The sequence below is a fragment of the Xiphias gladius genome, chromosome 2 (assembly GCF_016859285.1).
Source record: "Xiphias gladius isolate SHS-SW01 ecotype Sanya breed wild chromosome 2, ASM1685928v1, whole genome shotgun sequence".
Lineage (NCBI taxonomy): Eukaryota > Metazoa > Chordata > Actinopteri > Istiophoriformes > Xiphiidae > Xiphias > Xiphias gladius.
In genome coordinates, this window is record NC_053401.1 from 20,614,773 (window position 1) to 20,642,054 (window position 27,282).

Below are 27,282 nucleotides of genomic sequence, written 5' to 3' on the forward strand. Positions count from 1 at the left end.
AAGCAAATCAAGCCTTTTAAATGTCTGAAGCTCGCTGCGCCCTACTCTGGTCACGGGCACCAAAGTGTCAGCATTAAATTTCTCTCAAGGTTTTCATTTAATTTTCAAACACTGTGGAACCTGATGTTGGGAACTCCATTACCTGCTGACTGGACTCAGGCTAAATTTAACTTCCCTTCCCAGTGATAGCTCATGTGGATTTCTTTCCTCATCCCAACTATTTGATATCCTCTCTCCTTCCAGATTAACCTTTATGGCCCTAATAAATGGTCTGTCTTGACATCAAAGGGATGGGAAGATGGCACTATGCCCTATGGGAAAGGGAACACGGGCCTGCTGAAAGAGCCTGAGCCCAGCTCCCCTTCTCACCTAACAGTAATCGTGGCTGTCCACTTTGAAATTATGCTCTTCTTTGTCTTTTTAATTAAACTCCAGTGCAGTTTGGAGGCTATTTGACCTTTGCTGCCCCCTCTTCATGGGGAGTGCCGCAGGTCATTTCCATGCATATATTAATGGCCCTTTTCCTCTTAGGCAATGATCCTGAAGGCTTTACAGATTAAGGAGAGGTTTTGGTCTCGAGTATTACCCATTTTTAATCTGTTATGTGGGAAGTTCTTTGATAGAGAAAAAGCAAAATGTTTTAGGCTTTAGTACAAAATGGTTGAAGGAAAGTGTAGTTTAAGTGACTGTTTTGTCTGTAGCCCTGGTTAACCTCCTGAACCCCGGTTCTTTATTTTTAATTTTTTTTTCCCCCCTTCAGTTTCCTCTTAAGTAGCTTTAAAATTGAGGGGGGGAAAAAAAAAATCTTTTTTCCTCACTTTTTTGGCAATTTCATATCTATGCTTTGTATCTGCTTGTTTCAGTGTCATTCAAGGTGGAGTATGTGATGCTTATATTAAGTAAAACATTTAAATTCAAATGGTGGTTTCAGTTTTCCATCAAAAGGAAGTATTATGGATGTTTGGTGCATCATTTATATGCTGTATATTTTCCAACAATTCTTTTACCTGATCGAAAATTGGGTTAAGTGTAGGCAGCTAACTACATGATTAAGGCTCAGTCGAGATCAGTGTCATGCTTAAAAGACGCCAACACCAACAGTTGGTAGGAGAGAGGATGTGGACTGTTGTGTTAAAGATCCTTTGGACGCCCAACCATCCACCCAGGTCTCCTCCCTAAGTCGTTTGCTGGCACTGTAACATCACACAACTTTCACCTTTGCTTCTGGGAGACTCCAAGAAATCCTTGTCAGCAAAACATAGTTCATTTTATGCATTTGGAAATGCCGTCATTTTTCTGGGGAAGCAGGGCCGTAGGGAGGATTTTAGAAAGACTGATGTAGTGATTCAGAGTCCCCCAGTGCCACTCGAAGAATTTTTTTACTAGCCATAAAAAAACTCCAATTATTTTACTTATTTATTTCATTTTATGTATTTTGCAGAGATAAATAAAATGAACGAGATCTTAATCAATTTATCACATGCGTACAGAGGAGGTGTTTTGGTGCAGGCGTCAGTCCAGGAAAATAAAGACTTGTGAGAAAAGAATAAGAGTAAGGTTTGGTCATTTAAGATTTAAAATTTTAAAAGTTTGCCATATAAATGTGTGGGAGCATTTTACATCAATATGCTTTTCTCAAAACAATATATACCAAGTAAGTTTCGAGAGGAAGTAAACGTGATAAGTGTGTACACAGTGTGGAAAGATGCCAGGAGTGTTGAGGGAATTAGTGCGGTGCAATCAGTGCTTGGGATAAAATGTACAGAGGACAAACATTTGTAGTCTGTATCTGGATACAACGTGCAATTTACAGGAAAAGCAACTAAAGGAAATGGATTTAACTGTTGAGTTATTTTCTGTAAATTTGATCTAAATGCTGTTTCAAAGCTTTCAGGCTACCAGGATTTAAATCTGGGGGGAAATTCTTCATTCCCTTTATATATATATATATATATATGTCTTATATTTTAACTGAATTCTTTATTTTGTAACTTACAATATAAGATATTGAGACATAATTTTAATAACCTTTGAAAACAGTAAAAACCAGACCAAATTACCAGGCACAACACTGAGGACATGACCTTGGTGTCCTCAGTGGTTGCCACAGCCCTGTTTTGAGGACAGATTCACACTTGCCTAAAATATATCCTGACATCTTTAGTACCCTTTGAACTCAGGGATCTTGGGTTTAACTTGACACCGCGGTGCTGGTTTTGCAATGATTAAGGTAAAGGACATATGGGCCATTAGTCGTCAATCTGACGTTTAGTTATATCACTGCTGAACTGCGCCGCTTGCAGCAGCAGCCGTCCCTGTGTGTTGTGATTTGCTGCCATGTTTGATGTCGTGTGTGGGTAAAGGGCGCTCTGCAGTTACTGCCTCTGCAGCACGGGCCCCATGCCTCGCCTGGAACACACCACTGGCTGCAGCGCCACCACATATTTGGCCGCCGCCTCTCCTCTGCAGGCATGTGAGCGCATGATAACGGCCCTGTTGTTTGACACACAGTGATATGCAGCACCCCGTCCCCTCCTCAGCCCCACAGGCTTTGGCACACATTGGTTTTGTTTTGTTTCGGGGCTATGTGTTTGGGAATCATCCACAGTTTTCAGCTTGTATACAATCACACGCTCAGTCGGTCCAAAAAAAAAAAAAAAATCCTCCTCACCTCTGGAGAGTTGAGTGCCGTGGAGGGCAAGGTGGAACCTGTCTGAAGCCCGAGAGGGAAGACAATCCTCTCCCCGGCGAACCTGCACTTCTCCCTCCTTTTAACCATTGATGCTAAATAGCTCCAAGTGACAAAAGCAGGTGTGTTCCGGCAGGCGGGTCGCATGCATGATTAATGTGGCCTGCCGGAGCAGATTAAGACAGACAAGGGTCTGGCTTCGTGCCCGCCAATGAGAGGATGCAGAGAGAAGACGGAGCAGAGGAGGGAGAGACCCAGAGAGGTGGAAGACAAGAGAAAGAGCACCTGTTAGTTAAACACTCCCCCTCTAGCATGACCTTTAACCTGTGTGTGTTTGTGTTTTCGTGCGCATGCAAACAGTAGTTACCAGCTCAGCGAAGGTCCAACCAGATGTAGCTGTAGGGCTGAGAGGAGCTCAGAGACCAGGGCTCTGGCCCGGGATCAGGTGAGGCCGTCGAGACTCAGGGCGCCGAAGGCTGCTGCTGCAGATTCAGAGAAGCAGCGACTGTGACCTGAGAACTCCACCTCTCTGCCTCCAACCTGGCTTAGCCTGAAGTCGGAACATGTCCAGACACAGGGAAGAGAGTGCATGTCAACTTGCAGCAGTGAGTCCTTCTCCGCAGCATTGGGGATAAATGTGCTAGTGTGTGGAATAGGGCCCCGTCCACATGAGCCTTTTCATCACTGTAAGTGTGACTGTCAACACTGAAATGTCAGAACAAAGGAAACCTCTGCATCATGCCCCAGTTGTTGTTTTTTGGTTTGTCGGTTTGTTTTTTAACGGTGCTTGACAAATAGTAAAACTGCCCAGTATTTTCTGCTACTTTATTACAATTTATTATTATATATATTCTATAAATCTTGGGAACAGGTGACCGTAACTAAAAAGGTATCTGACGGGTAAAGAAACATGAGACACGATCAGACTTCAGTGGGAACTATTTGGGAGGCACACCGTCCACTGTACAGTTTACAGAACTACTTCCCGCTTCTCCTTTGATCGACTGAACGCTTCTCCACCGGTGCACTGTGCTGGTTTCCGAACGGACACACGAATTTGCACATTAAAATTTGGCTGAAACATTGTGGTCGTAGTCACTTATACTGTCAGCAGTCATCCTGCGACCTGCTTGAGTCAGGGGTGGTGTCTCACATTAAGGAGGTCACCTCATATTGTTAATGGAAGTGTGGGAGATGGAGTCAAGCTCTATTATGGAAGAATGAAAGCAGCGCTTCTGCATGTGTTACACTAAATCTGAGCGGCAGTCAGTCAGCTCAGCTGACAGGTGGTGGTGTGTGTGTGTGTGTGTGTGTGTGGATGTGGTGGGCTTCAGCCAGGCCTTCTGCGCCACCCCTGTTTAATGAGGCCTTTATGGAGATGAAGTGGGGGTGCAGGAGAGCAGGATGTGGAGACAAGAGCTAGTGAAGGAGGCTGGAGCTGGCTGCAGCTGTTAGAACAGTGAGGGGTGGAGTGGGGCAGGGGCAGGGCTGTGGAAAACAGGATTTCAAAATGCTGATTGGTTGGTGTCAGCCCCACTTACAGGCGTTATTTGGATGGTATAGGCAGAGCTGCGAGGCCTGCGCTGAACCCCTGAGCGACTTCTCAATTAGTGGGCGGCCTAGCGGAACTGCCAGACACTATTGTGCGCCTCAACAACCCCCCATCCAGCCCTGATCCAGCCGCTGCTTCCCAGCCTGCACGGCAGTCAGATCTCTCCAGTGATCAGCCCTGGTTAAGTTATTCAAGTCACTGAAAGGCACTTTTCAGACATCTTGTTTTCATAGCGCAAAAAAATTGCGAACATAATTTGATGGTTTTGATGTAGTTCTGTCCTTCATGATAACCACGGTGCTCAGAGTGGAGGTGTTTGATGCTTTGCGATGGGTCAAACCTGAATCTCTGAGATAACACACACCACAGCGAGGAAGGAAAGAGCCCGCCTTGTGTAACCAAGCCGAGCCAGTTGTAGTCGCTGTGCTATGCTGGAGTAAAATGAGATGTAAATTCGACAACTCTAACAGCCTGATTTATTCACGGGGAAGCTAAAAGGAAGAGAAGAATGCCAATTCTGCAAACTGGTTTGCCCTTGGCCAGGGCACATCGACAAACAAGTCACTCAGCAAAGGAATTAACAACTTCATTAAGTTACCTGACAGCGCTGGCACATCCAGCCCTGCGCCACTTTGTCTGTGCTGGTTGATGCGCATGAGCTATCTACTGCTACAAAAGGTGTTGGTGTAACCCAAGAACAGTGCTACTTTAAACTGTTTTTAAAGCATCATCTCAGGACGTTTGTCCAAGCCAAGACCCTGATAATTACAAGAAATCACTTTGGCTAAATCCATACAAGGACTCATTATTGAGAAGACATCCAATCTATAATTGGTTCTAGGGGTATAAAAGAATCAATGTGTAGCTGAGGTCATGTCTGTCTCTGGTATATGTGATGTGTATCTGAGCACATGGTGGTAAGAGACAGGGAAAGACAGCAGAGACTGCAGAGGGGCTGCTGCCGCTGCAGTGATTGCACCTTCCACTAGCTTTCCATGCGCTTTTAATCTGGCAAATGCTAAAGAGGCAATCAAAGCCGTGCTGTCAAAGCAGCGTCCAGGTGATTTCTCAGACACCTACACTGCTTCTGAGAGAGTCTGAACAACGGGTGGGAGAGCCGGGCCGTCTACTGCACACAGCCAGAGGTGGTGGGCTGCAGAAATCGTCCTGCCAGCTGGCTTCACAACATATCACACAGGCCCCAAATAACAACTCTGCTTCATTTTCTCTGTGGTGTGAGGATCGTGATGGAGGATTTGATCGGATTTTGTCGATGTACTGTTAGATCTCGTGGATTTAGAAGCTCTTTGAAAGATCAATGATAACACTTAACATCAAAGTATGTGGAAATGAAGACAAAGTGAAAACGGTTTAATCACTTAGTATGAAAATGGAAGAGAAAGTTACAAATGACTGTTGTAAACATGTAAAAACACAGCACTGACCACAGAATAGGAGACAAATGTTTAAACAAGAAACCAAAGATACCAACGTAGCTGCTCACCTGAAAAACTGACAGAAAAATAATTACAGAGCAAATATATTACAAAAATACCCGTACTACAATCACTTCCGAGTGAAAGTTTATTCTTGATATTGAGTTTGCCCCGAGTACACTCTTCACTACTGAAACACTGGGAAGGTTGGCTGGAAGCCCAGAGCAAAAGCCGATGAGTGAAGAAATATTGACACTGGTACCAGCCTTTAAAAGCTCATATCTGAACAGCACTGGTTTTAACTTTCACGTTCACATCAAGCACATTTGTCCTTGTGGTCTGACAGCACAAGTGCTTTTAATGAGGGTTTAGTCATGCTGTCTTGCTCGTGATGTAGACGCTCTCCTCTGGCTGCTGCTAACACAAACGGTTAAAAGATGCTCCACAGCAGCGCTAGAGAAAGCTTCTCAGACTTTAATGCTTGTAATGCTTTTGATACTTAGTGGAATGAATATGTAGAATCTAATATTCACTAGTCACTAAAGGACTTCTTGGTAAAGATGAGATCTGGCATTTAGGCCTGAAAATGATCGGCCCACTTGATAAGCTGATTGACAGAAAAATAATCCACAGCAGTTTTGCTAATTAATAAATGCCAAGCATCCTCTGCTTCTTGGATGCAAGGCTTTGCCGCTTTTCTCTGTTTTATATTATTACAAAGACTGTTGGTCTGACCAAGAAAAGCTATTTGAAGACGTCACGCTGGCTTCTGGGAACTTGCGATGAGTGTTTTACACCGTTTATATGGACAATTTAACAATTCGCAGATTAAATGAAAAACGAATTGAGAGACAATCAACAGATCAAACTAAATTTTCTTTTTGGCATTTGAAGTCTCCTTTTAGAATCAGAAAAGAAAAATGAAAGAGAGAGTGTTATTTGACTTCTATTTTTTTTTTTTTTTACTCAAATTTTTTTCAATCCAAAGACAAAAAAGCAAAAATTAGAACATTTTTTGAAAATGGCAGCAACTTAAAATTGGACTTAGTTTTCAACTTTGATTTAGACAACGAGAAGACCAGTAACTCAGAAACTAAAAAAACGCATTTTTTGTTTCTCTGAACAGCGCCTCCTACGGTGTGCTGTCGTACGTACGGGAAGTTGTCTGACACAGAGAAAGACGAAGTGCTGGGCAGTGTTTAAACGCTGCGTATTTTTGCTCAGTTTCCAGGCGCTGTGGAGACGAAGATTCTGATGAGCTGTGTCAGAAATTGTGACCCCACTGTGCCTGGAAACTGAGCAAAAATACGCAGCGTTTAAACACTGTCCGGCACTTTGCTGGTCTTTCGCCCGTTTCAAAGACTCAATAACGTTAATACTAACAACCACTAATCCAAAGTAACACCGCAGCAACTGCGCCCCCTAATGTCACATTTTATGGTGGTCTCGAGATACGGTGTAACAACGGCATTGACTACCATGGTAACTTGGTGGCTCTTACCAGATGGTTTTGACCTGCGACAACCTAAATAAATAACACTTTCAGATAAATGACGGGTTTATTTATCAATGATAGGTTCTGAAAATGTCCTACTGCCATGAAAAGCATCGCGACCGATTTCATCATGTGAACTTCGATGTTGATTTGACTGTTTTTAAGCCAGGAGATACCATTAATTCAGTCTCTAAGTTCCACAAAAGACTCTGCAATTGAGTACAGGCTGCCGTCGGAAATGTTTTAACCTCGTTGAATCCTACATCCAGTTTCTCTTAACACACCTAGTTGTGTAAAAACTGGGGAAATTCATCAACAGAAAGCTGAATTGGAGGCGTTCTTGAGACTAAAATATAGTAGTTTCCACCGGTTTCCCTGAATGACAAAATAAGCCACAGTATTTATCAAAGATAAACTGTCGGGAGAAAATGTTGACCTTTTTTGATGGCAGACGGTTCAGGTATTTCCTCTGATATGTAGCAGATAGCATAATAAGAGAATGGAATGAAAATGAAAAGATACTGCTGCTGACAGCTTGTGACAGTTGGCTTGGAGGCAGCGCTAGGAATATTTATAATATTCCCACCCATATCGGCGTTCCAACAACGTGTCAGTCAACCAGATTTCACCTGATGTGCCACGTGTCATGCCGGCATCTTCCAGGTGCTGATTTAGAGGTGTAACATGGTTCAGCTTTGGGTGTTTAGGAGTGGAATTGTCAGCTGCACTGCATTGCTTTTCTGTCAAAGACATTTTTTGAGAAAAAACAATTTGATTTGATTTGACAATAACAAGCTGCAAACCAGAGCAGGAAGTTGCAGCATGTTTTTTTGCACTTCCACTAAAGTGGAGTAAGTGTAATGTTTATGAGCACATCACTCGTTTCTAAATTCACAGTCATTTATTATATTTTTCTGTCTCTCTTAAAGGTTCAAATGGCATAAAATATAATACAAAGAAATGTGTGTGTGTGTACCTCCGCAGCTTCCACCTCAGTTTGCAGTTTAATGAGGTGGCACATCGATGTTAAAAGCTCTGAAAGCACACTATAATTGTTATGTTGTGCTTGGGAAAGCTTGGCTGCCATTAACCTCCCAACACCACAATTCTCTTCACACATCTAGCAATTACCTCACCAATAATGCCCGAGCTCGCAAATGCGCGCGTTCTGAAGTTCTTTCTGTAATTAAATTGGGCTTTTCACATGTAATCTGAAAATGCTAAGGGGTCAAACTGGGCGCCGGTAATCACCAGTGATTGAGTCTGAAGGAGGGTCACACATACTGGAGGGTCTGTTTCCATCCAGCGCTTAATTGTTCTGATGAGAGGGGTCATATTTCCTTAAGGAGAGGTTAAGAGTGGGGTGCCTTTGTTTTGTTTCCCCAAAGCACAGAAGGAATGTCATTTGATGGAAAGAAAATGATAGGCCTTCAATGACAATATCATTTAGCCTGCATTTGGATTACAACCTTTATGATTTGAGGAGAAAGCTATTAACCAAAGCTCAGTAGTCTTTTGTCATTTCTAATATCTAAGTAAAGCAGCTCTCCCGTTCATGAATAAGTAAAACCCGCTCAAGGTGATGCACATGGCTCACTAATCCCCAACACTACGCAGTTTCTGTGTGTGGGGATAAAAATTGATTGACAGCTTTTCCACGTTTTTACTGCCACTGAAATCTGGCACTGTAAAAATCGAATTAATATCAAGTTGCTTTTGTCTGTAATTGAGTCCTGAAAGGTTCACACTCATTCAAGTTTGTCTTAAAATGATAGTCGGGTGCTCATACGAACACTGAAACAGTTTTTTAGTGGCTGCAATCACTAGTGCAACAGGCTGTGCCTCGTAATCCAGTGGGGGGCGTTCCTAAAACACACTGTCCGTCTGAGCCGCAGTATGCCCTGGTGCTCTCAAAGCTGTTTGCTGCTTTGTAAAATGCAACCGCCTTACGGTATTGTTATCTTGTCCCTCCCTGTCCTCGTCCCTGAGGGCGATGCCAGTGTCAAGTCTGCAACATAGTTTATCATGAAGTTACAGGGGTTACGGTCAAATTAATTCTGACGGATTTCATGTTAGTTCTCGTTCATTTAAAGTGGAAAAAGTCACCGGCCTCTACTAAATATGGCATCCTGCTGTGGGAAACGCTCACTGAGGCACCACGGAAAACGCTCCTTTTTGAGCAACATTTGCTGAAAACTGTTCAGCTGTTTTGAGGAATTACTGAGCCTTTTTTTTAAAAAATGAAACATTATGTGTGTGTGTGCTGTTTTTTTTAAAGATTCACATCTTGAGTGGGAATCCGTGGAGTTGAAGCTGAGAGTCACAAACAGGTTATGTAAGTCAGAGGCGATTGAGAGGCAAACTAAAGTGGTGTTGGTTTTGGTCTTTTCGTGGGATTTGGTGTGTACTGTATAGAGAATAATGCCTCCTTTAAGTCTCGTGTTCTTAAAACTGCCCTATACTGCACTGCTGCTGTTGTCTTAAAGTATTTTCCAATCCCACGGTTCGGTCTGTCTTGATTCTGTTGTTCTGTTTCAAAATGCATATATATAATTCATTTCTAGAGGAAACGCCACAAATCTTCCGCACAGATCTCTGCTTTTCTCTCGCTGTCCTGGAATAACAAGGCCACCATTTCGTCTCCATGCGGGACACAACAATGGTGCTCTCATTTTAACTAAAATGCTTCAGTTCAGCCGCCTGGACACATTATTTTGCGGACCGTCCCCTCCAGTTGAGATTAGCTAAATTAGCTGTGAAGAGCTGTGGCTCGTGGGACTGTGCATGTTTGGTGCAGATAATTGCAGGGCTAGTGTGCTACATCCTGGCACCCGGCTTGGGATTGCAGGTGGGTTGGCGTAGGGAAGTGCCTATCGAACTGCACATCTGGCCCCTGCGGGGGTCAAAATCTTTCATTCCACCCTCTCCAAAATGGACCCAAACACAGCCCTGCCAAAAAAGAACTGTGCTGAAAGCCTTTCCCCGGTTACTTTGTTTGGAGCACATTATTTTGGAAGTGTTGTTTCTCATTCAAGGACAGAAAAGCGTGGGTCAATTTTGACCACGAATGATGGGATGCTTGGGAGAGGGGGGTAAAGGTTAAAGATAAGGGATAATCTCTTAATGGGTTGGGGCAGAATTTGCTTTTGTAAAAAATTAAATTTCAAAAGATTTGTCCATGCACTCGCTTTGGATAAAGCTAAAATTTGAGGATAGTAACACACAGTTAATTCGGTAACACGCTACCAGTAGCTCATCTCGCCTCCTCACAGTTTCAGAGATGCGTGATGCGTAATGTTTTTCAACCTTTTCCGGGAGTTTCTATAGGAGCCAATTAAGTAGCGCTCTCCGGCTTCTCTTCAGGTTGACAGTTCAGGGGAATGTTCCTCTGCATGGTCGGCAGTCTCTCAAAAAAGCAGGCCATAATTCATCATTAGGATATCAGAGTCCAGGTGCAGATGAGAACTGATAGAGCCGGCAGCCAGGCAAGTCGGGGCACTCAAGGAGGAAAATCTTATCCCAGGGACAATTCCCAGGTCATGCCCACAGTAATTGAAATAATTTTGCCCCTAGAGTTGTTTAATCACTGACAATCACACATGCAGGGAGGACTAAATTGAGCAACGCATGAGTCTGATTACATCTGCCACCCTTAACTGTCTCCTCTCCCCCCACCACCACAGCTCACATCAGCACCTCGGATTTCTGCAGCCCCACCTTTCAGTTGCTGTTCTCCTGCTCTTTTTTTTTTTTTTTACCCCTCTGACTTTCCTGTAATGAAGCCTTGATGGACAAATCAAATCAATTGTTTCTTGCATCTCTCCTCCTCCCTTTTTTATGGACAGACCCTTGAAACTTTAGCTTCTCCTCGCTGTGATTAAATTCAAGGGGGACACCAGCGTGACCCCAGCCAGAGTGGATCATCAAATGGACAAAGCACAGTCCCATTTAAAAAAACAAAAAAAAAACAACAAGCCCACGTTGAGATGCAGCAAATCATTTGTCCGTTATTAACCCTGAGCCTGTAATTATGCAGATTGCCATAGATTTTCCCTGGGTGCCTAGAAGTGAGATCCAGGTGTTGTTCTCAGCGTTGCAGGCAGATGAGGGAACGGCCGTGCATTACTGAACTTGCCACATTCATCATGTTGACTGATGGCACAGGGAGTCGGTCCCCAGGTCCCGGTGGTTAATGTAGTGGGTAATTAACTGTCATTTGCCTAGTAATAGGCCGATGATCAATGGTTTATGAGGAAACAAATTCTAATCCAGCAGCTGATAAATGCATGCCGAGGCTGGAGCAATTGAAGTGGTGGAGAGAGATGGAGAGATGGGGGTTGGGGCAGGGGAGAGGAGAGGAGAGCAAAGCACCACTGTCAATTGGTTCATACTGGTTCCAAAGTTTTAAAACCAAAGTTTGTTCAATAGTCAGCATTCAACAATTACTTTTAAAGGGTCAGTTCACACAAATTACAAAAAAAGAGATATTTTCTCTCCTCCATCTGGTGGTATCTATCCATGCAGAAAGCTTAGGTTCTCTCTCTAGGATTCCTGCCTCGACCTCAATCCGATGCCGGTATTTAGTTTCGCGGAGCTCAGAGCATTGAAAACTGCATTTGAAACATTCGACGGCAACATCCCTCCCCAGAAGCAGCGTCCCTGTCACGCTGAGTCATCCACAGAACACACTGAGCAATTTTCATCGGGACTTTCTCCCCGTGACAACAACAATGTGCTGCCACTTTTTGTACCTGAGTCTCAACTCTGAGCACGTGATGTCGCATTGTAGCGTTCGTCCACAGAAAGGACGGTCCTCACTGCTGCAGGCCTGCGTTTAGCTTTGGGAGCTCTGTGATACTGTAGTTACAGTGAATTGACCGCTCAACACGGGCACAGTAACAACACGTTACCTCCTTCTGGCGTGTCGATAGCCAAAACCTGGTCGGCATTAATGGGAAACCTGCAAAAACATGTTTGTTGTAATTTGTAACTAAAGGTTTTCCGCGCTCATACTTTGTAAAGTGTAATTGAACATTTAAATTATAACGTTGGAAAGTTTTTTTTTCATGGTGTGCCTGACAGAGGAGACTCTGCTGGAACGTGGGCTATCTTTCACCCAACCCGGAGAAGTGAAGCACTGTATGTCTCAGCCAGCGTAAAGAATTCTTTTACGAGAGAAACTTCGCGTCGGTTCCCGACGCGGTACAACTATGCGACACGGAATTTGGAGAGAGCGTAAATCCCACTTCATCATGGCCAGGGTGTTTTCTAGCAGCTGTGATCTGACTAACTCTCTCAAGCTGCTGGAGTTTGGTGTTTCAGTCGCAGCGTATTGTCTGAAATATGAAATAGCGGCGTAATATAAAATTGCATCCATATTCTGAGAGGAGGCTGTGGAAAGTCAGTCCACCATCAGACACGTCTGCCTTGAACAGTATCTGTGGCTCCGTGTATAAAGTCAAAGAGAATTCCTTTTATTTCCTACACCCCAGTCATCACCGAGGGGGTCACTGTATTTTTGAATGAGCTTGACAAAGATGAGAAAAAGCTTTGGCATGACACCGCTGCATTTTTCCCAAGGTGGGCTCCGGGGGCTGCCCACTCGGACTGGGTTTCGGCCTCCGCTGGGCTAAAGCCTTGTGGAATAATTTAATTGGTGTCTGTTTTTCTCTCATCAAATAGGTACTGCTGAGTTGTACCAGGCTGTAATGCACAGCGAATGCCTTTTGACTGAAACAAGGTATTGGACACTGACTGGCTCTATTCTCTTTCAAATTCAGATGTGAGCAGAGCATGAATTTTAATTTCATGTTGTATCTTCAGCCTCTTTAAATATACATGCCGTCTTGTCAGCAATGGATATGAAGTGTATGTCAGGTCTGCTATTTTACATATGTTATTCTGTTTTCCTTTTTTTCAGCAGACCCTCAGTTTGCTGCCTTCTAGAGATGGCAGCCAGCTGTACAATTGTCAGCCTGAGAGACATGCGCTTGAAATGTATATATTTATAACGAATTCTAATCCACTGGTAAAAGCACTGAGTCCCAGGCCCTGGGTCTTCCACAGAAGGCCTCTAAAACCATCATCCTGGTATTGGTTTTTAGCCTGTGCCTTTGAATTCATTATAACCAAACCGTGCTTAATTTTCCTCCTCCCTTGGGAGCCATTAGCGTCTGTAGCATCAAACTGGCGGAACGATGAAAGACGAGTGGCAGGTACGCTCCATCTATCTTCCCTCCCCACAGGGTGAGCAAGGGCTTTCTGTGTGCAGTCGGTTTGAAGAGTGTTTGCCACACAAGAGCCCAGCAAGACAGGCTGGCTAGATGCTTTGGCTGCCACAGATGCAGTTTGGGTAAACCTCTGAAGACTGCTATCAGCACTTTTTTAGCTCAGCTTGTCAGAGACACTAGAGAAATTGTTTGATTTGAGGAGGCTGATGTATGTATTCCCGTAAGTCAGCACAGTTTAGGAGGTTTAATCATTTAAAGCAGTAGTTAAAGTAGCACAGGAAGGTGCGGGATGAATAATGCAGCAAGCAAGTGGATGAGAAGCAGCCAGAAGTTTGGAAGTTCTGTTGGGGGTCTTTGGGGTTTAGTTTTTTTTTTCCGTTTGTTCTTTTTGTTTTTTTAATTTACTTTTATCTTATTGAGTGGGTCTTTCACATCAATTTCCTTACTAAGAAATGTGTGCATTGGTTGGGGGAAAAAAAAAATACACACATTCAGTCTCAGTTTATTAGGTACACCTAGCTAAAATGAACCTAGTCTAATCCAACAGTCCTGCAATAAATCCTCCTTCATGAAGTTTCTAATGTTCCGTTTTTATGAAAACTGTTTTAAAGAGGTGTTGATTCAAATGCATAAGTCATGAAAAGTGGAGAGTTGGTGGTAATAACATTACCCAATACAACTACCTCTCTAAGAAATTCGGGTAAATTGCTGTGCTTACTTCCATAACGTTCAGTGAGAGTGAGACCGCAGCAATCAAACACTACACACAGCACCACGGTTACAGGCAAACCTGCGCCGACGGGCCGTGCTAAGAGTGGCAGCTTTCTTATGAACGACTCCGAATTGTCACCATAATGATTAAGAAATGCCTTGTTAGAGCGATGTGGGGTTATACTAACACTGTCATTAATACGCTGAGTGGTCCATGTGGGACATAACGGGGGGTGTCATCCAGTATCTTAATGTAATGTAATATGCCTCCATTGTCACAGGCTCTCCATCTACTTTGGGCATGAGTTTTGTGGAACTAACTTGTGGCACTGCTCAGGAGATGAGACTAAAGGCGAATTCGGGTTACTCTCAAGGGTTGGCATCGGTGCTGCCGATTTGTGATTGGTCACGCGGCTGTATCGTCTGGCAGGAGCGGGGGCTCAAAGGACCTGGACTCTGCGTCGGTATATAAAGCTGTATCTGCCGTTCAAGTTTGTAGAATGAAATTAATAACAATATCAGTACCCACGGGCACTTAGTTCACTTGCCTGCCAAGCAGCACATAAAAATAATCGCGTCAGTCCCACCGTCGCTTTTTCAGCAACGTATGTCTGAAAGCTCCGTTTGTAAAACACACGGGGAGCGTCCTCGTACCAGAAACTCCAAATATGTGAAAAGTTCGAGGTCATGAGAAGAACCAGGTTACTGGTTTTGAAGTTCCTGCAGTGGAAAGGACTAACTGAGACACACTGCTACTGAAATCGCCCCTGCAGAGGAGCTGATCTTCACGTCCGTCGTTGTAGAGCTACAAAATGCCTTTTGCCTTGTGCTGTTAGTTTAAGAAAACCCATGAATTGTCCCATACTTACACACACTTACACCAGAGAGTTCTGACTTAGACCCCAGTCCATTCTTACAACATTTATATATTTATCGCTATTATTTACATGTATATTTTTAATTCATATGATCATTTTATTATATTTATATCTTATTTTTTGTTGTTTTAGGACTTGTGTTTAGTAGCATGTGCAGCCATACTGACATTTATCTCACCAGTTCCACCAGCAGAGCATGACTGAATAAATAAATATGAAAAAACATGTATCTATCTATCTATATATAGAGATATATATCAAAAATAAAAAAAATGTAAAAAGGAGGATACTAGCTTGAAACACATCATACGTAAGACAGTTTGTTTTTCCTTTAATGTGTTGGCGAGCATTATTTACTGATTCCAGTGCTCACACACAGACACTGGACGTTCACAGATACAACGACTCTCAGCCAGAATTTTTCAGAGCAAAGTAGTGTGACAGTCTTTTCCAGCGGCACAGGCCAGCTTAAATTTGCAAGAGATGAGAGAGGAGCATGGACACACACGACGAACAGTGAAACAGAACACCGTTTTGATTCAAGCTGACAGGCAGAAAGCCTAGAACGTTGCTTTTTTACACAAATGCCCTCCATCATTTATACATGCAGAGCCTTGAGAGTATGCTATCTGAAAATGATTCAGGTTACTGGAAGACAAGGACACTGGGCCCTGCACAGTGAGAGGTGGCTGCATTATGACTCTTTGTCGTAAGCTGCCACACAAAGTGCTGCTGTTGTGCTCAAACACTCAAGCTCATTATCTCACACTAAACCTGTCACTTCGTGTTCTTTTTTAAAAGATTTTTTTTTAGATCAATTACGTGGCTTCGCAAGGAGAGAAATCGTCATTTCATCTATTTCCTGTGAAGCCCTTCTGGCAATGCACATTTGTGCAGAAAAGAGAAAGGACAAGCATGTATCTAAATTTAAGTTGCTCAAAGGAAAAGGAATAATTCATTTAATTAAGTCAGCACTAATCCTTCGCATTGGCCCTCTGTTTTTACCCACCTTCCACGTTACAAGAGATATCCTTCGCTGTCTCGCGGTGTGTTGACAGTGGTCCTTAATTCTGTAGGTATTTATGAGGGCACAATCTATCGGCTTCCTTTGCCTCTGGGAAACATACTTTCTGAAGGTTAATAAACAACCCTGCATATCCCAAGCCCTGAGATCATTTATCAGATTGCGATCTCTTACAGACTCTGAGAGTGGCATGCCGTTTTATCATTTTAACAACGACGGCTAAAAGTGCCTCAAGAAGTCTGCCTAATAGGTTATTTTGTTATATGATTTCGTTATCAGATATTTTTTTTCCCTTGCTGGCCTGGTCTAGGTCGCTATGTAGTAACAGCCCTGAATCCCTAATGAATACTCACATTAATGTCCCCGGAGAAGGCCGAGAAATAATAGGGTCCTCCCTGGGCAATAGTGCTAGCCATGTCCCATCTATTTCTATGGCACAAGCTGCGGCCCTGCTATTATTTTACTGTGCTGCTGTAGCCCAGCTCTGTCCAGCCTATTTTTGTAACTGATTCAGAGACCCTATCCGTCTCAGCAGCGCATGTTAGCGTGTTTATCGAAACCTCTCTGACAGCTGTCACTCTCGTTCTCAGAGTCACCAAGAAGCAGCAGAAGCAGTTGTACTCCTGTTTGTTACTCCGTTTGCAGGCCTAGTGGGATGCAAAGGTGGGAGATAGTGGCGGGTGGAGGCAAAATAGTTCAGAGGTTCAAATGTGCTGTGCCCATGTCCTGAAATCAATGTGGGCCCACTCACTGGGCCATGTTGTCTGGGAAAAGGGTGTGTAACTGTCCCCAGAAGATTTAGAACAAAAGATGGCAAGGAAGAAGTGACCCCTTGTCATTTTTATTGCTTTTATTAAAAACGAATGGACTTCCAAATCTCCGGGATGTGCTTTAGTTTGAAGCTTCCATCAGAGTGTGTATGACGGCAGTGAACTTATTAAATGCAACTTCGTGCAATCGACGGTCAGCGGGAGCGCCTGTACGTCCAGGGGATGATCTAAGACCAGCACATAGTGTTTCGCTGCCATCTCATTTGGCCAGCGCGTCACTTTGAAAGTTGTGTACGTGTGAGATTAAAGGAACAGTCCCGTGGTCTTTAGCCCAGCGTAGCACGGAACTGAAAGCAGTGTTGACGACAAGCCTAGCACCTTCCAACAGCTCCAAAGCCATTTCATTTACTCATTTATGGTTCTGGGTTGTTTTATACTTTTCTTTTTTTTCTTACAAGAGTCAGTAAAAAACATAGAACATGTAACTTAAAACCCTCCCTGACTTACATGTGTGTACTGAGGTTTGGAGGAATGACTTACATCATGTGTCTTCTTTGTGTGTGTGTGTGTGTGTGTGTGTGTGTGGGCGGGTGGCTCAGGTTGTTTGGTGTAACAGGGAACTGCGCAGCCTGCAGCAAACTAATTCCAGCCTTTGAGATGGTCATGAGGGCCAAGGAGAACGTCTACCACCTGGACTGCTTCGCATGCCAGCTCTGCAATCAGAGGTGAGTGATTGGACCACACCCCTGCTCCTCTCCCGTAACGGTGTCCAGGCAGATGGCTGGTCAGGGAAGCGAGATTGAAGCGTAGTGAATCTCAAGTGCTGCTCATAGTTGAGGACAAGTCCCACGCCGGAGATTTATCACCCTAACCAGCGACCGAACAGACACATGCGAGGCGTTAAGGACACCTGCCGGACCCAGCACAGTGCTTATGATCCTGCGCCACTACTGTACATTGTCAGCCTAGAATTATAGGTGCGGCTCCGTGTCCATACATATGTTTCCCATCAGTCTTCATTTCTGGGCCTCTACCTGCACCAGGACGTGGTCAGAGATGTCAAGACACTACTTCTTACCAAAGCACCAGAGAGGGAGCAGTTGGGAGGCACTGAACTCTTTTTAAGAAACTCCAGTGTCACCTTCACTGAACCTCTATGGTAGCCCCACAATGAGTTTATTACGGACGCTGGCACAGTTTATTGCAGTCCGAGACAGTAGCCCTGCAACACATCCGCTCTCGGAGCTCATAATATTCAGTATTATATAGTATAGTTTAAGTGTTTCTAATGTTTTTTCCACCCTCATTTACAAGTTTCACAGTAACGAAATAAGATGCGCTTCTTTCTTTTTCTTTCTCTTATTTAGTATTTAATCTCCTAATGGACAGAACCCTTACAATTACACGTACCTTACACGAGAGTGTGTTAGAGCTGACTCCTAAAGTGCCCCCAGTTGTTAATGCAGCAGCGGGACACAATCCCTCACCAGCTCCCCACCTGCAAACTCTGACCGTAGTGTCTGATGGACCATTTGAAGAAGTCAGACGCACGACTCTTGGTCCAACCACATCTACAGTGTCTACACCAGTTCTGAATGGCAAAAAGTCTCCGGTCATATCCTCGTCCTGGCTGCATCTCGCTGTCTCCCAGTCTCTGTCCGAGAATTGCCGAGTGCATTTTCAGGCAGTCTCTCGTCAAAAGCATAAATGGCGATGCAAGTGGTTGTACACATGAAAATCACATCATTTGTGTGATGAACACAAAACTAATACTGAAGACTGCTGTGTTCATCGCACAAATGATGTGATTTTGCTATCAGAAAGGGGCTCGTAGATGTTATTAGAAGATTTGCAGAAAATGTACTGAAGCCTCTAGCTGTGCACACACTTAGACCCCCAACTATTTATTTATTTTTTTGGACATATGTAAAAAATTCCTCTGTATAGCACTGGGAACGTTGCAGTGACTTTCTCCGTTCCTGTGTTCTGGAAAGCCTCATAGGATTCGTGTTCCCAGACGGCAGTAACGCTGTGAAGACTTTCTGGGAACATTCTTGGGGATAATGAACAAACCAGAATGTTAACAAACGTTTTTTTGAAGGTTACAAGAAACACCATCCAACAGAAAACCTTAGGGGAACGTCATCTTTTTTCCCCAAACTCGACTTTGTCGCAGACACATAGACAAGAGCGCCCACATGCACACACACACAAACCAGACACATTGTGCATGCTAAAGGCAAAGGACCTGGTTACGCACAATTAGCACTCGGTTATTGTCTTGCCACTTCAGCCGGCTGCACCAGACAGCCTCTCCTAATGGAAGAAGTCAGCTAATCTTCATCAGCCAGGCCCAGGCAGGCCAACTCCGCTCTCCCACATTAAAACCCATTTAAGCGCGAGCAAATCTTTCTTTTTACATTAGGGCAGTTGCTGAACTGTTGAATAAAATCGACTTTAGTGTGTTTCACATGGTCCGCTGTGGCTTTGCAAGCACCGTTCAGATGCCCATCACAATTTCACCAGGACCTGGCCGAGATTTATCGTGTGGCGGTGGCTTTAATTGAAGCTGCTCCTCGCCTTGAATTTTGTTTTCCATTTTGTTTCTCTACATTGGTAGAACCGTTACTGGGAACATGCCGGCAAAGGAATATAAATTTAGAGGATCCCTCTGTTGGCTGAGTTCATATTCGAGCGGAAAAGCATTAACAAAAAAGCAGCTGAAAAAACATATTTCAGTGGGGATGGAAACTTTTTTTCATTCCCTCTGTCAATGAGACAACAGTGAAGTCAGCCCACTGGGAAGCTGTTGTTCTGACAGCAACCGTTTTTGTTCTTTTGTGCCACGGTTAGATGTAACCTCTGAAGTAATAAATCTAACATTCGTAACAGAATTAACTGCTAGAAGATTTGGGATTCAGGCTAGTTTTAATGCATTCTCAGTGATGACCACAACGTTGCTAAATAAGTCTAGTCTAAGTGGGGTTCTCAACATTTGTATCCTGATTAATAGAATGACCTTTACAAATTTTCTCATCCTCAGCCTACGATCTATCAGGAAATCTCACTTAAGATTCCCTGAATAGTTTCTCAACATCTTGGTGCAGCCGTCCTGGAAATGGGCTTCTGTTCTTTGTCTGGCATACCGATCTGCCGCCTTTGTTCATCTATACCAGCTCTGCCCCCTCTTGTTTCCCAGCCTCAAACAAACATGAAAACCCCGCTCCCTCCCCCCCCGGGCCCTTCGATAAAGCAATCTAATCCATCTCACAAATGGCCCAGAGATTTCTCTGCAGAACATTGTCATAAAATGTGAAATCTGATAAACAGAGCCGCAATCACGAGGTCACCAGGGGTCACACGGCGTAATTATCCATTGCTCCTGCAGGTCAGCCGCAGCCCATGTTGGCGTTTGAAGGTTAAATTGCTACAATCAAGTATGAACATACAGCCAACCCCACCACACACACACACACACACACACTCACTGGCTCATGCTTCTATCCAGCGTTGGATAGCTTTGTGGGTTTGTCCACCCTACTCTATCCCACAGAGCATGGAAAAGGAACCCGAAGCCAATGATTATTCAGATTTCATCAGGGACTCACTGCAGGAGTCTAATGGTCATTGCCATGCTCAGCTATTGTTGAAGGGGCCTTGTTATGATAGACTAATTAGTGCGGGGCAGAGGAGGATAGACTGCCCTGTTAGCTGAGGGTAGACATGTCACTGCGATCATGACCTGCGACCGCTGTCTTGTTCTTTGTCATCATCACCATCAAATTGTCACTAATCTCTCGCTTGCCACGAAAGAAGACTTCAGAATAAGATAAATGGAGCAGCCTAACCAGTTATCTTACTTGTGCATCTGCCAGAGTGCAGAAGCCTTTTTCCCCCTCTTTCTTCACTCGGTGCGTGACTTTGAAATGGTATCAAGCTGAGCAGAGTGAATAGCTCCTGTCCCTGGTCTATCAATGAAAATATAGGATCCTGCATTGGCTCTGATTGCTCATGTCTGCACCAACTGTGGCCTTACTCTGTTAAACTGGACATAAATCTACCATCGTGACCTTCCCACCAGTCAGACCTGTTATTTTCCCTACCTGAGCTTGGGAAAGGAATCACCACCGTGGTCTCAAAGCCAAAGGGGCGGGGAGCTGGCTCTGAGGAGAGGGGAGGTTTTGGTGAGGGTGGGGGTGTTGGGAATGAAGAAAGTGATATGAGGCTCGATCCAGCAAGCAGTTAGCCACAGATCAGCCCTGGGGGACAGCTAATCGATGGGGCTGTCGTCCAGCCTCATCATCTAGCCAGTGCTGGCCCAATTTCCCCCTGATGAGCTGGAGGCCACAGTCTAGGGAGGCTGGAGGAAGGTTAGAGTAGAGGGGAGCAGAGGAGAGCAGGATGGGTGACAGTGCAGGGGAAGGTCAATGCTGATATGGGGGGGGGGCTCCATACTGGAGCTTTGGAAGGAGAAACTGACACCAATTGGGTTCAGCACAGCTAAGCTCAACCACTGGTGCCTTGTATGTCATGAGTTAGGCTTGTTAGGAAGGGGCCTAATAGGCAATAAGGGACACAGTTGTCAGTTTGTGTATGATTGGTGTTGAGGACTCAGAGCCTGTGCAGCCAGCCTACTAGAGAGGACAATTGAACCACATAATCCTGCACTATGGAGGAAAATCACAATCTAAAGTAAAAATGACAAATTTTATACAAATAAATGTCTTTTTTTCCCCTCCGCTCATGGATCTGATAGACACTGTTTCAACCGATAGCCAGTTCATACATTTTCAGCATTCTAAAGATCCCAGCTAAATCCTTCGAGGCCTGCGTTTTACGACTGGAGCTGGATTTCTATAAGGGCTACCTTTTTCAAAGGACTACATTTGGAAGGGGGGATAGCCTCGCCAACAAAAATCTGGGTGTGCAATGTGAGGCAGCGTTTAAAATGGGACAGAGCATTTCAGCCACATTTTTCACTCTGACGGAATGGGTATGCACCTATTTTAATCAGTCCAGCTGTCCACACAGGGCACGGCGCGACTTGTGTTGTACTTGCACTACACGCACTGCTGCAGTGATTGTGTACTGGGCTCTGAGCGCTTCCCAGACACGGGTCTCTCACACAACTTTCTCAATACTGACCGTAGAGTCTTTTGTGGAGTTTATACTCTGGCAGAGCAGGGTCATACTAAACCGGAAGGCGCGAGCGGCTAGCACGATGTCTACAGGAACCTGACGTCTGTGAGTGCTGAGCATCTTAGAGGCAGAAATAATAAAACACTAAAGCATTTTAACACACAACAGCAGGGGACGTTTGTCACCAAATATGGAGACAAAATAAATAAAAAATTTTGATCTCCTCATTTCCAAACACAAAATTATATTCCCTACGTTCCATTCCCCAAAGAGAAACCCATTTCAGCATGTCCTTGTGCAGCTGCTGTCTGGTTGCCCAGCAGCAATCTGCCACAGAAGATTTACAACATACCGCTACAATTAAGCATCAGTGTCATAGGGCCAAGTGTTTCCGAACCTGTGTGCATCCTAACAGTAATTAGATTTGGTGCAGTTGAGACTATTTTCTCTCTTTGACAATCTCCCTGTTTCTTTATTTGAGTGGAAAGTGAATACTCTAGTTAACACGAGCCCCCGAGGCAAATAGCTGGCATCGCAATACATCTTTTAAGTGTGTGCCTGTGGAAGCCATTCTTTCTCTTCCTCCTACAACAATAGGTCTCTAAAGACTCATTAGTCACAGTCACCTCTAAGTAAAGGAAGGAAGATGGAGGGAAGAAAGTGAAGGCAGTACAGGTAGAGGGGAAGACGGCACCAGCAGAAGCTCACTGACTGTAAAGTTAGAAACCACTATAGTTGTGATAACAGATGTGTTGTTAAGGGAGACCTTTAATGAAGGCTGTGCTATTGCTAGCTCCTATGATGAGTATTGAGCAGTACAGGTGTATGGGTGAGAAAATAATGGAAAATCTGTACCTGAGTAAAAAAGTGAAATGAATAGTTTGCTGAGTGTGAAAGTGATGTCAACCATATGCCTTGGTCTCCAGATTTCAACCTAATTGTGCACCAATTTGAGATTATTTAGCAGCGTCAGTATGATTCAGATGAACTAGTTCATAAAATATGTCATGCAAAAACATATAAAGGGTGTAAAGGGCAAAACTGTTTGCACTGTATCTGTTTTTACAGGCCACACTGGAAGAGGGCGGGTGAAAAGCCTGCCATTATAAACTAAGACACACAAGGGCTGAGGCGTGTTTACAGTTCGCAATATCAGCGCGCATTTTCAGACAGTCCCTCCCCAAAGGGGCCGGGGGGCCTTTAAGCTAGCCAGTCTGGTTCCAAACTTCTGAATCACTGTCCATAGCTCAGATCCTTTTGAAAATATAAATAGTTCTGGTGTTGTGCTCATTAACGAGGGATGCCTGAAATCCGAATTGCAGGTTTTGCAGCTGTGCATTGTAAGTCTACTTAGAGAAATAAGTAACCACCTTTTAATCGAACGTATTTGTTGGGGGAAAAAAAACCCATTACGATAACTGCTCCTGGCAACCGCTTCGTTTTCTGTGTTAACTGAAAATGAGGTTGGCCGGATACAAATTACACTTGCTACGGCCCGTTAGGGCATAACAAAAATAATCTCCTCTCAAACAGAAATCCACTAACGTAACTAAAACATCTGACTGACTGAAGTGAAATAAAATGGTGATTTTAGTCTGATTATATGTAGCCTCATGATCAGAGTGATATGCCAAAGCCATTACGGAGGCTCGCGGTGGGCCAGCACACTCTATGTTGAGTGTTCCATACAACAGCATCCCCCAGTTGTCATCAGCAGACGGTTTTTTATTTCATGGTGTTTTTTACAGACTTGCATGATATTCCTTCATTCACTACGGTCACAGAGATATATAACCATGTATAAAAAACAAAGAATAGTCATAAAAAAAGAGGTGGAGTCGATCTAAAATAAGACAAGATCTCAGTAAAGGAAATAAGTAATAATTGTAAGGAAGAGTTCGATTTCCTGTTTAAATGCTAAGCCAACAAAGTATGCTTTACCTCTTTATCTGAATATTTTCTATTAAAAGTTTGAAGTGCTCCTCAAATCAGGGTGAATCAGGCTTCATTGCAGGTTTTATAGGCTAGTACTGCTGAATATAATACAGTAAAAATATATTATTTCAGCTGGAATCAACGAAAAAATTAGTTGATATTTGAATATTTAGGGAAAGTCTAGTAGCAGCAAACCAATATATCAACATTCTCTAAAAGAGAGCTCTATAGAAGATGTACCTGCACTTGTTTTAAGAAAGTGGAAATACTAGGGCATCACAAGGTCTTTTATTAGACGTGCCTGTGATGGGCCCAGTCTAATATCCTCATCATAATTGGTGCACATATGTCACATATGCTGTTGACATTTCACCAAGCAGAAACAATTTGGCTGTGTGAAATAAGGGCCGGGCAGGGATAAGAGCTGTGAGTAGAAAGGGAGGAGAAGGGGGAGGAAGAGGATGACAAAGAGGGAGAGACAGTACTACTGGTGGAGAGAAGGTGAAAAAAATAAAGGGAGATAAAGCTAAAGTGGGAGTGGGCACAGTGTCAGTGGAGACAGACACTAATAGATTCTGGAAGAGAACATGTCATTTAAACAGGACATTTTTATTGGCGTGAATGACACCATTCCTCGAAACACGCCTGTGCCTCTGCTTAATCGCCGTGTCACACGGCCCAGATGAATGGATATGAGTTGTGGTGTGCGAGCGTCCTGGCATCAGCCAGATATGTTGGAAAACTTGTGCAGTGCAAGCTAAACATTTCTATCTGCTGGGGGGGGGGGGCAAAAACAAAACACAACTGTTCTTGAGTTGTTGGCTTATGAGATCATCCTGTACAGTTGAGGAAAGAGAACCACAACTCCGAAATCCAATACGATTTTATAATTCCTCAGGGTCTGGACAAAAGCAGCTACTCATTATGCTGTCATTCACCTGTTAAAAGCTATGTACAGCACAAGTCTCCAGTCAAAGCAATATCAAGACCATTCATTTGAATTCATTCTTGTTCTGTTGATTTTGTTTTTAGATTAAATATGATTATATAGGGAATAAAAAAGGAAAATCCACCAAACTACCATTTGTTTTTAGGCTGAGGCTGTAGGATTTAGGCTGTGAATTTGTCTTCCCTTGTTTCCTCTTACTTCTGAAAGCAGAAATTTTGGTGAAATCACGGCAGTTTTCTATTTGTCAGCATGAACCGAGAAAAATTCACTTCAAAATTTAAAGCTTTAAAAAAAAAAACCACCTGCCGGGTGAAAGCTGATTTGATTTGCAAAGTCTGCCTTTTACTGGCCCAGGAATCAATGGGCATAGGTTTAAAAGCACTTCCTAATGGGATGCTCTTGAGTTTCCGTGGACAAAGCGTCCAAGAAGGAGTCAAAAAAAAAGGGCCACTTTCTCCGTTTCCTATAGAACTGGGAAGGTTGGCAGGATGGCATCCCTGAAATCCGCTTGGTGTTACCCACCCATATGTACTTCATCCTCATTCCCTCCTTTCCCTTCCATCCGTTCATGAATTCCAAAAAAATACTCCGGCGCTATGAGCGTGCAGCTTTACATCATATTTCTTTCAAGAATGTCATCTCTTCCTCAGAACATTTGGCTTTATTTCAAGAAACGCACCATTCTCACACTTTTTAGTATTTTGTGCCAATACCTACGGTGTATTTGAATCCTGCTAATTGGTCCCAAGTGAATGTAACAAATCATGCTCTCAATCTGCCCTGCAGCCCTGAATAAATGCTACAAACAGCCCGAGCTCATCAGGTACCTGTGTTGCATCCACTGTGTGCAGCTCCCAGCAATGAACTCAGCAGTCTTGACATCCAGGGAAGTCAAACGGAGGCGAGACTCACTGTCCCCATCCCCCCGCCCCAGCTCCACCTCCCCCCTGGTAAACACTGGCACTGCTGCTTTCCGACCTTGTCGAACCTGCACATTGAGGGAGATAAGCAGCCCTCAGGACAATACAGCGAGAGTTACCACTCTTACGTGTTCAACATAATCTCCACTTGGTGCTGTGCTGAAAGGTCAAGCGTAACTGTGGGCCCCCCTGGCTGGAGCAGGACAGGATTGCCGTGGTCGATGGGGGTTTTTGTAGTAGCTGCAGGTGGGAAGGAACCCTGGCCTGAAACGGAGATAATTCCATTCGTATACACCAGAGCCCCCCCTCCACTCAAACTAACAACCACCCCCCAAGCCCTACATTTCCCCCATTGTAATTGAGTTGACTGTCTGCACACGGCACCGTTGCAGCTGAAGGGGGGTTATGGTAGCTAAGGTGGAGAATTTGCACTATAGTCAGAAAGCTACTGCTGCAGCCGGCTGGGCCTGCTAGCCTACAGCTCAGTACTAATGATGAGATTCTAGCTTTGATGCTTATGTAAACCCCCACCCCCCTCTTCTGTCTCTTTGTGGTGTGCAGGTTTTGTGTGGGAGACAAGTTTTTCCTGAAGAACAACATGATCCTGTGCCAGACAGACTACGAAGAGGGGCTGATGAAGGAGGGCTATGCTCCCCAGGTCCGCTGACCCTCATAGGCCAACACGGAGGAAGAGGAGGAGGAAGAGGAGGAGGAAGAGGAGGAGTGGGAGAAAGGGAGAGACCGAAGGAGAGCTTGCAATCACACAACGAAAAGCACTATTGCCTCCTGTCCATCTCCTGTCCCCCACATGTACATAACTAAGCAAGGCTCCCTGGGAGGGGACACATTCTGCTGTACAAAATAGCCATAGAGACGCCAGTGTGGCAGGGAAAGGCCCTTGAAGCATACAACAAACTACAGCTATGAAAAAAAAACAGTTTGTCCATTTCTTTGTTTGTGACTGACGGATGCTGCCTTTTTCCTTCTGGCCAACAAACACCAGCCTCAGAGCAATTTCTAAGCAACAGGTGTTCTCAGTTGTTGGGGAAAAAAAAAAAAAAAAACCCACCCTAAACCAGACTTGTCCCATTGCATCTGACAAGGACAGACAGTGTCCCACCTGACTCGATAGTCCAACAACTTCTACTTGAATCTAAAATACGCTGAGGAATTGTCAATCAATGTAATTTTGCGATAAAGACCTTTTTACTGTATGATATCACATTAAAAACACAGTGAATGTAAACTGAAGAGCGGCAAAAATAACGCCTTTGGATGACTGATGGTTGCTGTGTGCGTGTGTGTGTGTGTGTGCATGTGTGTGTGTGTCTGTCTGTCTGTCTGTCCGTGAGCATGTGGATCCCTCTTCAGGTTGAGGACTTACTTGCTGTGCAGTCTCACGAGGCCTGGTCTGGTCCATATAGTCCTTTCAGAACCTTAAGATCCCAAAGCTGATCACAAAGGTAGCGACATGCCACCAGGTCAGAAAGCTGCATTTGTTAACGCGCAAACAATCGGACTTTTTTGACATAATCAGTGCTTTTCTCTGGATGG

General features: G+C 44.1%; 1 protein-coding gene across 8 annotated transcripts in view; it reads left to right on the forward strand.

Annotated features, from left to right (window-relative positions):
• Positions 1–26,818, forward strand: part of lmo3 (LIM domain only 3) — a 46,919-nt gene extending 20,101 nt beyond the window's left edge. For 7 of the 8 annotated variants that reach the window (XM_040151085.1, XM_040151056.1, XM_040151077.1 and 4 more), the window contains exons 3-4: positions 17,385–17,510; positions 26,290–26,818. In XM_040151085.1, the coding sequence (XP_040007019.1) occupies positions 17,385–17,510; positions 26,290–26,395 (232 nt within the window). In that variant the 3' untranslated portion in view covers positions 26,396–26,818. Of the gene's footprint in view, positions 1–17,384; positions 17,511–25,594; positions 25,744–26,289 lie in introns of those variants that run through there. The other variant, XM_040151047.1, reaches the window with a different exon arrangement.
• The last annotated feature ends 464 nt before the right edge of the window (positions 26,819–27,282 follow it).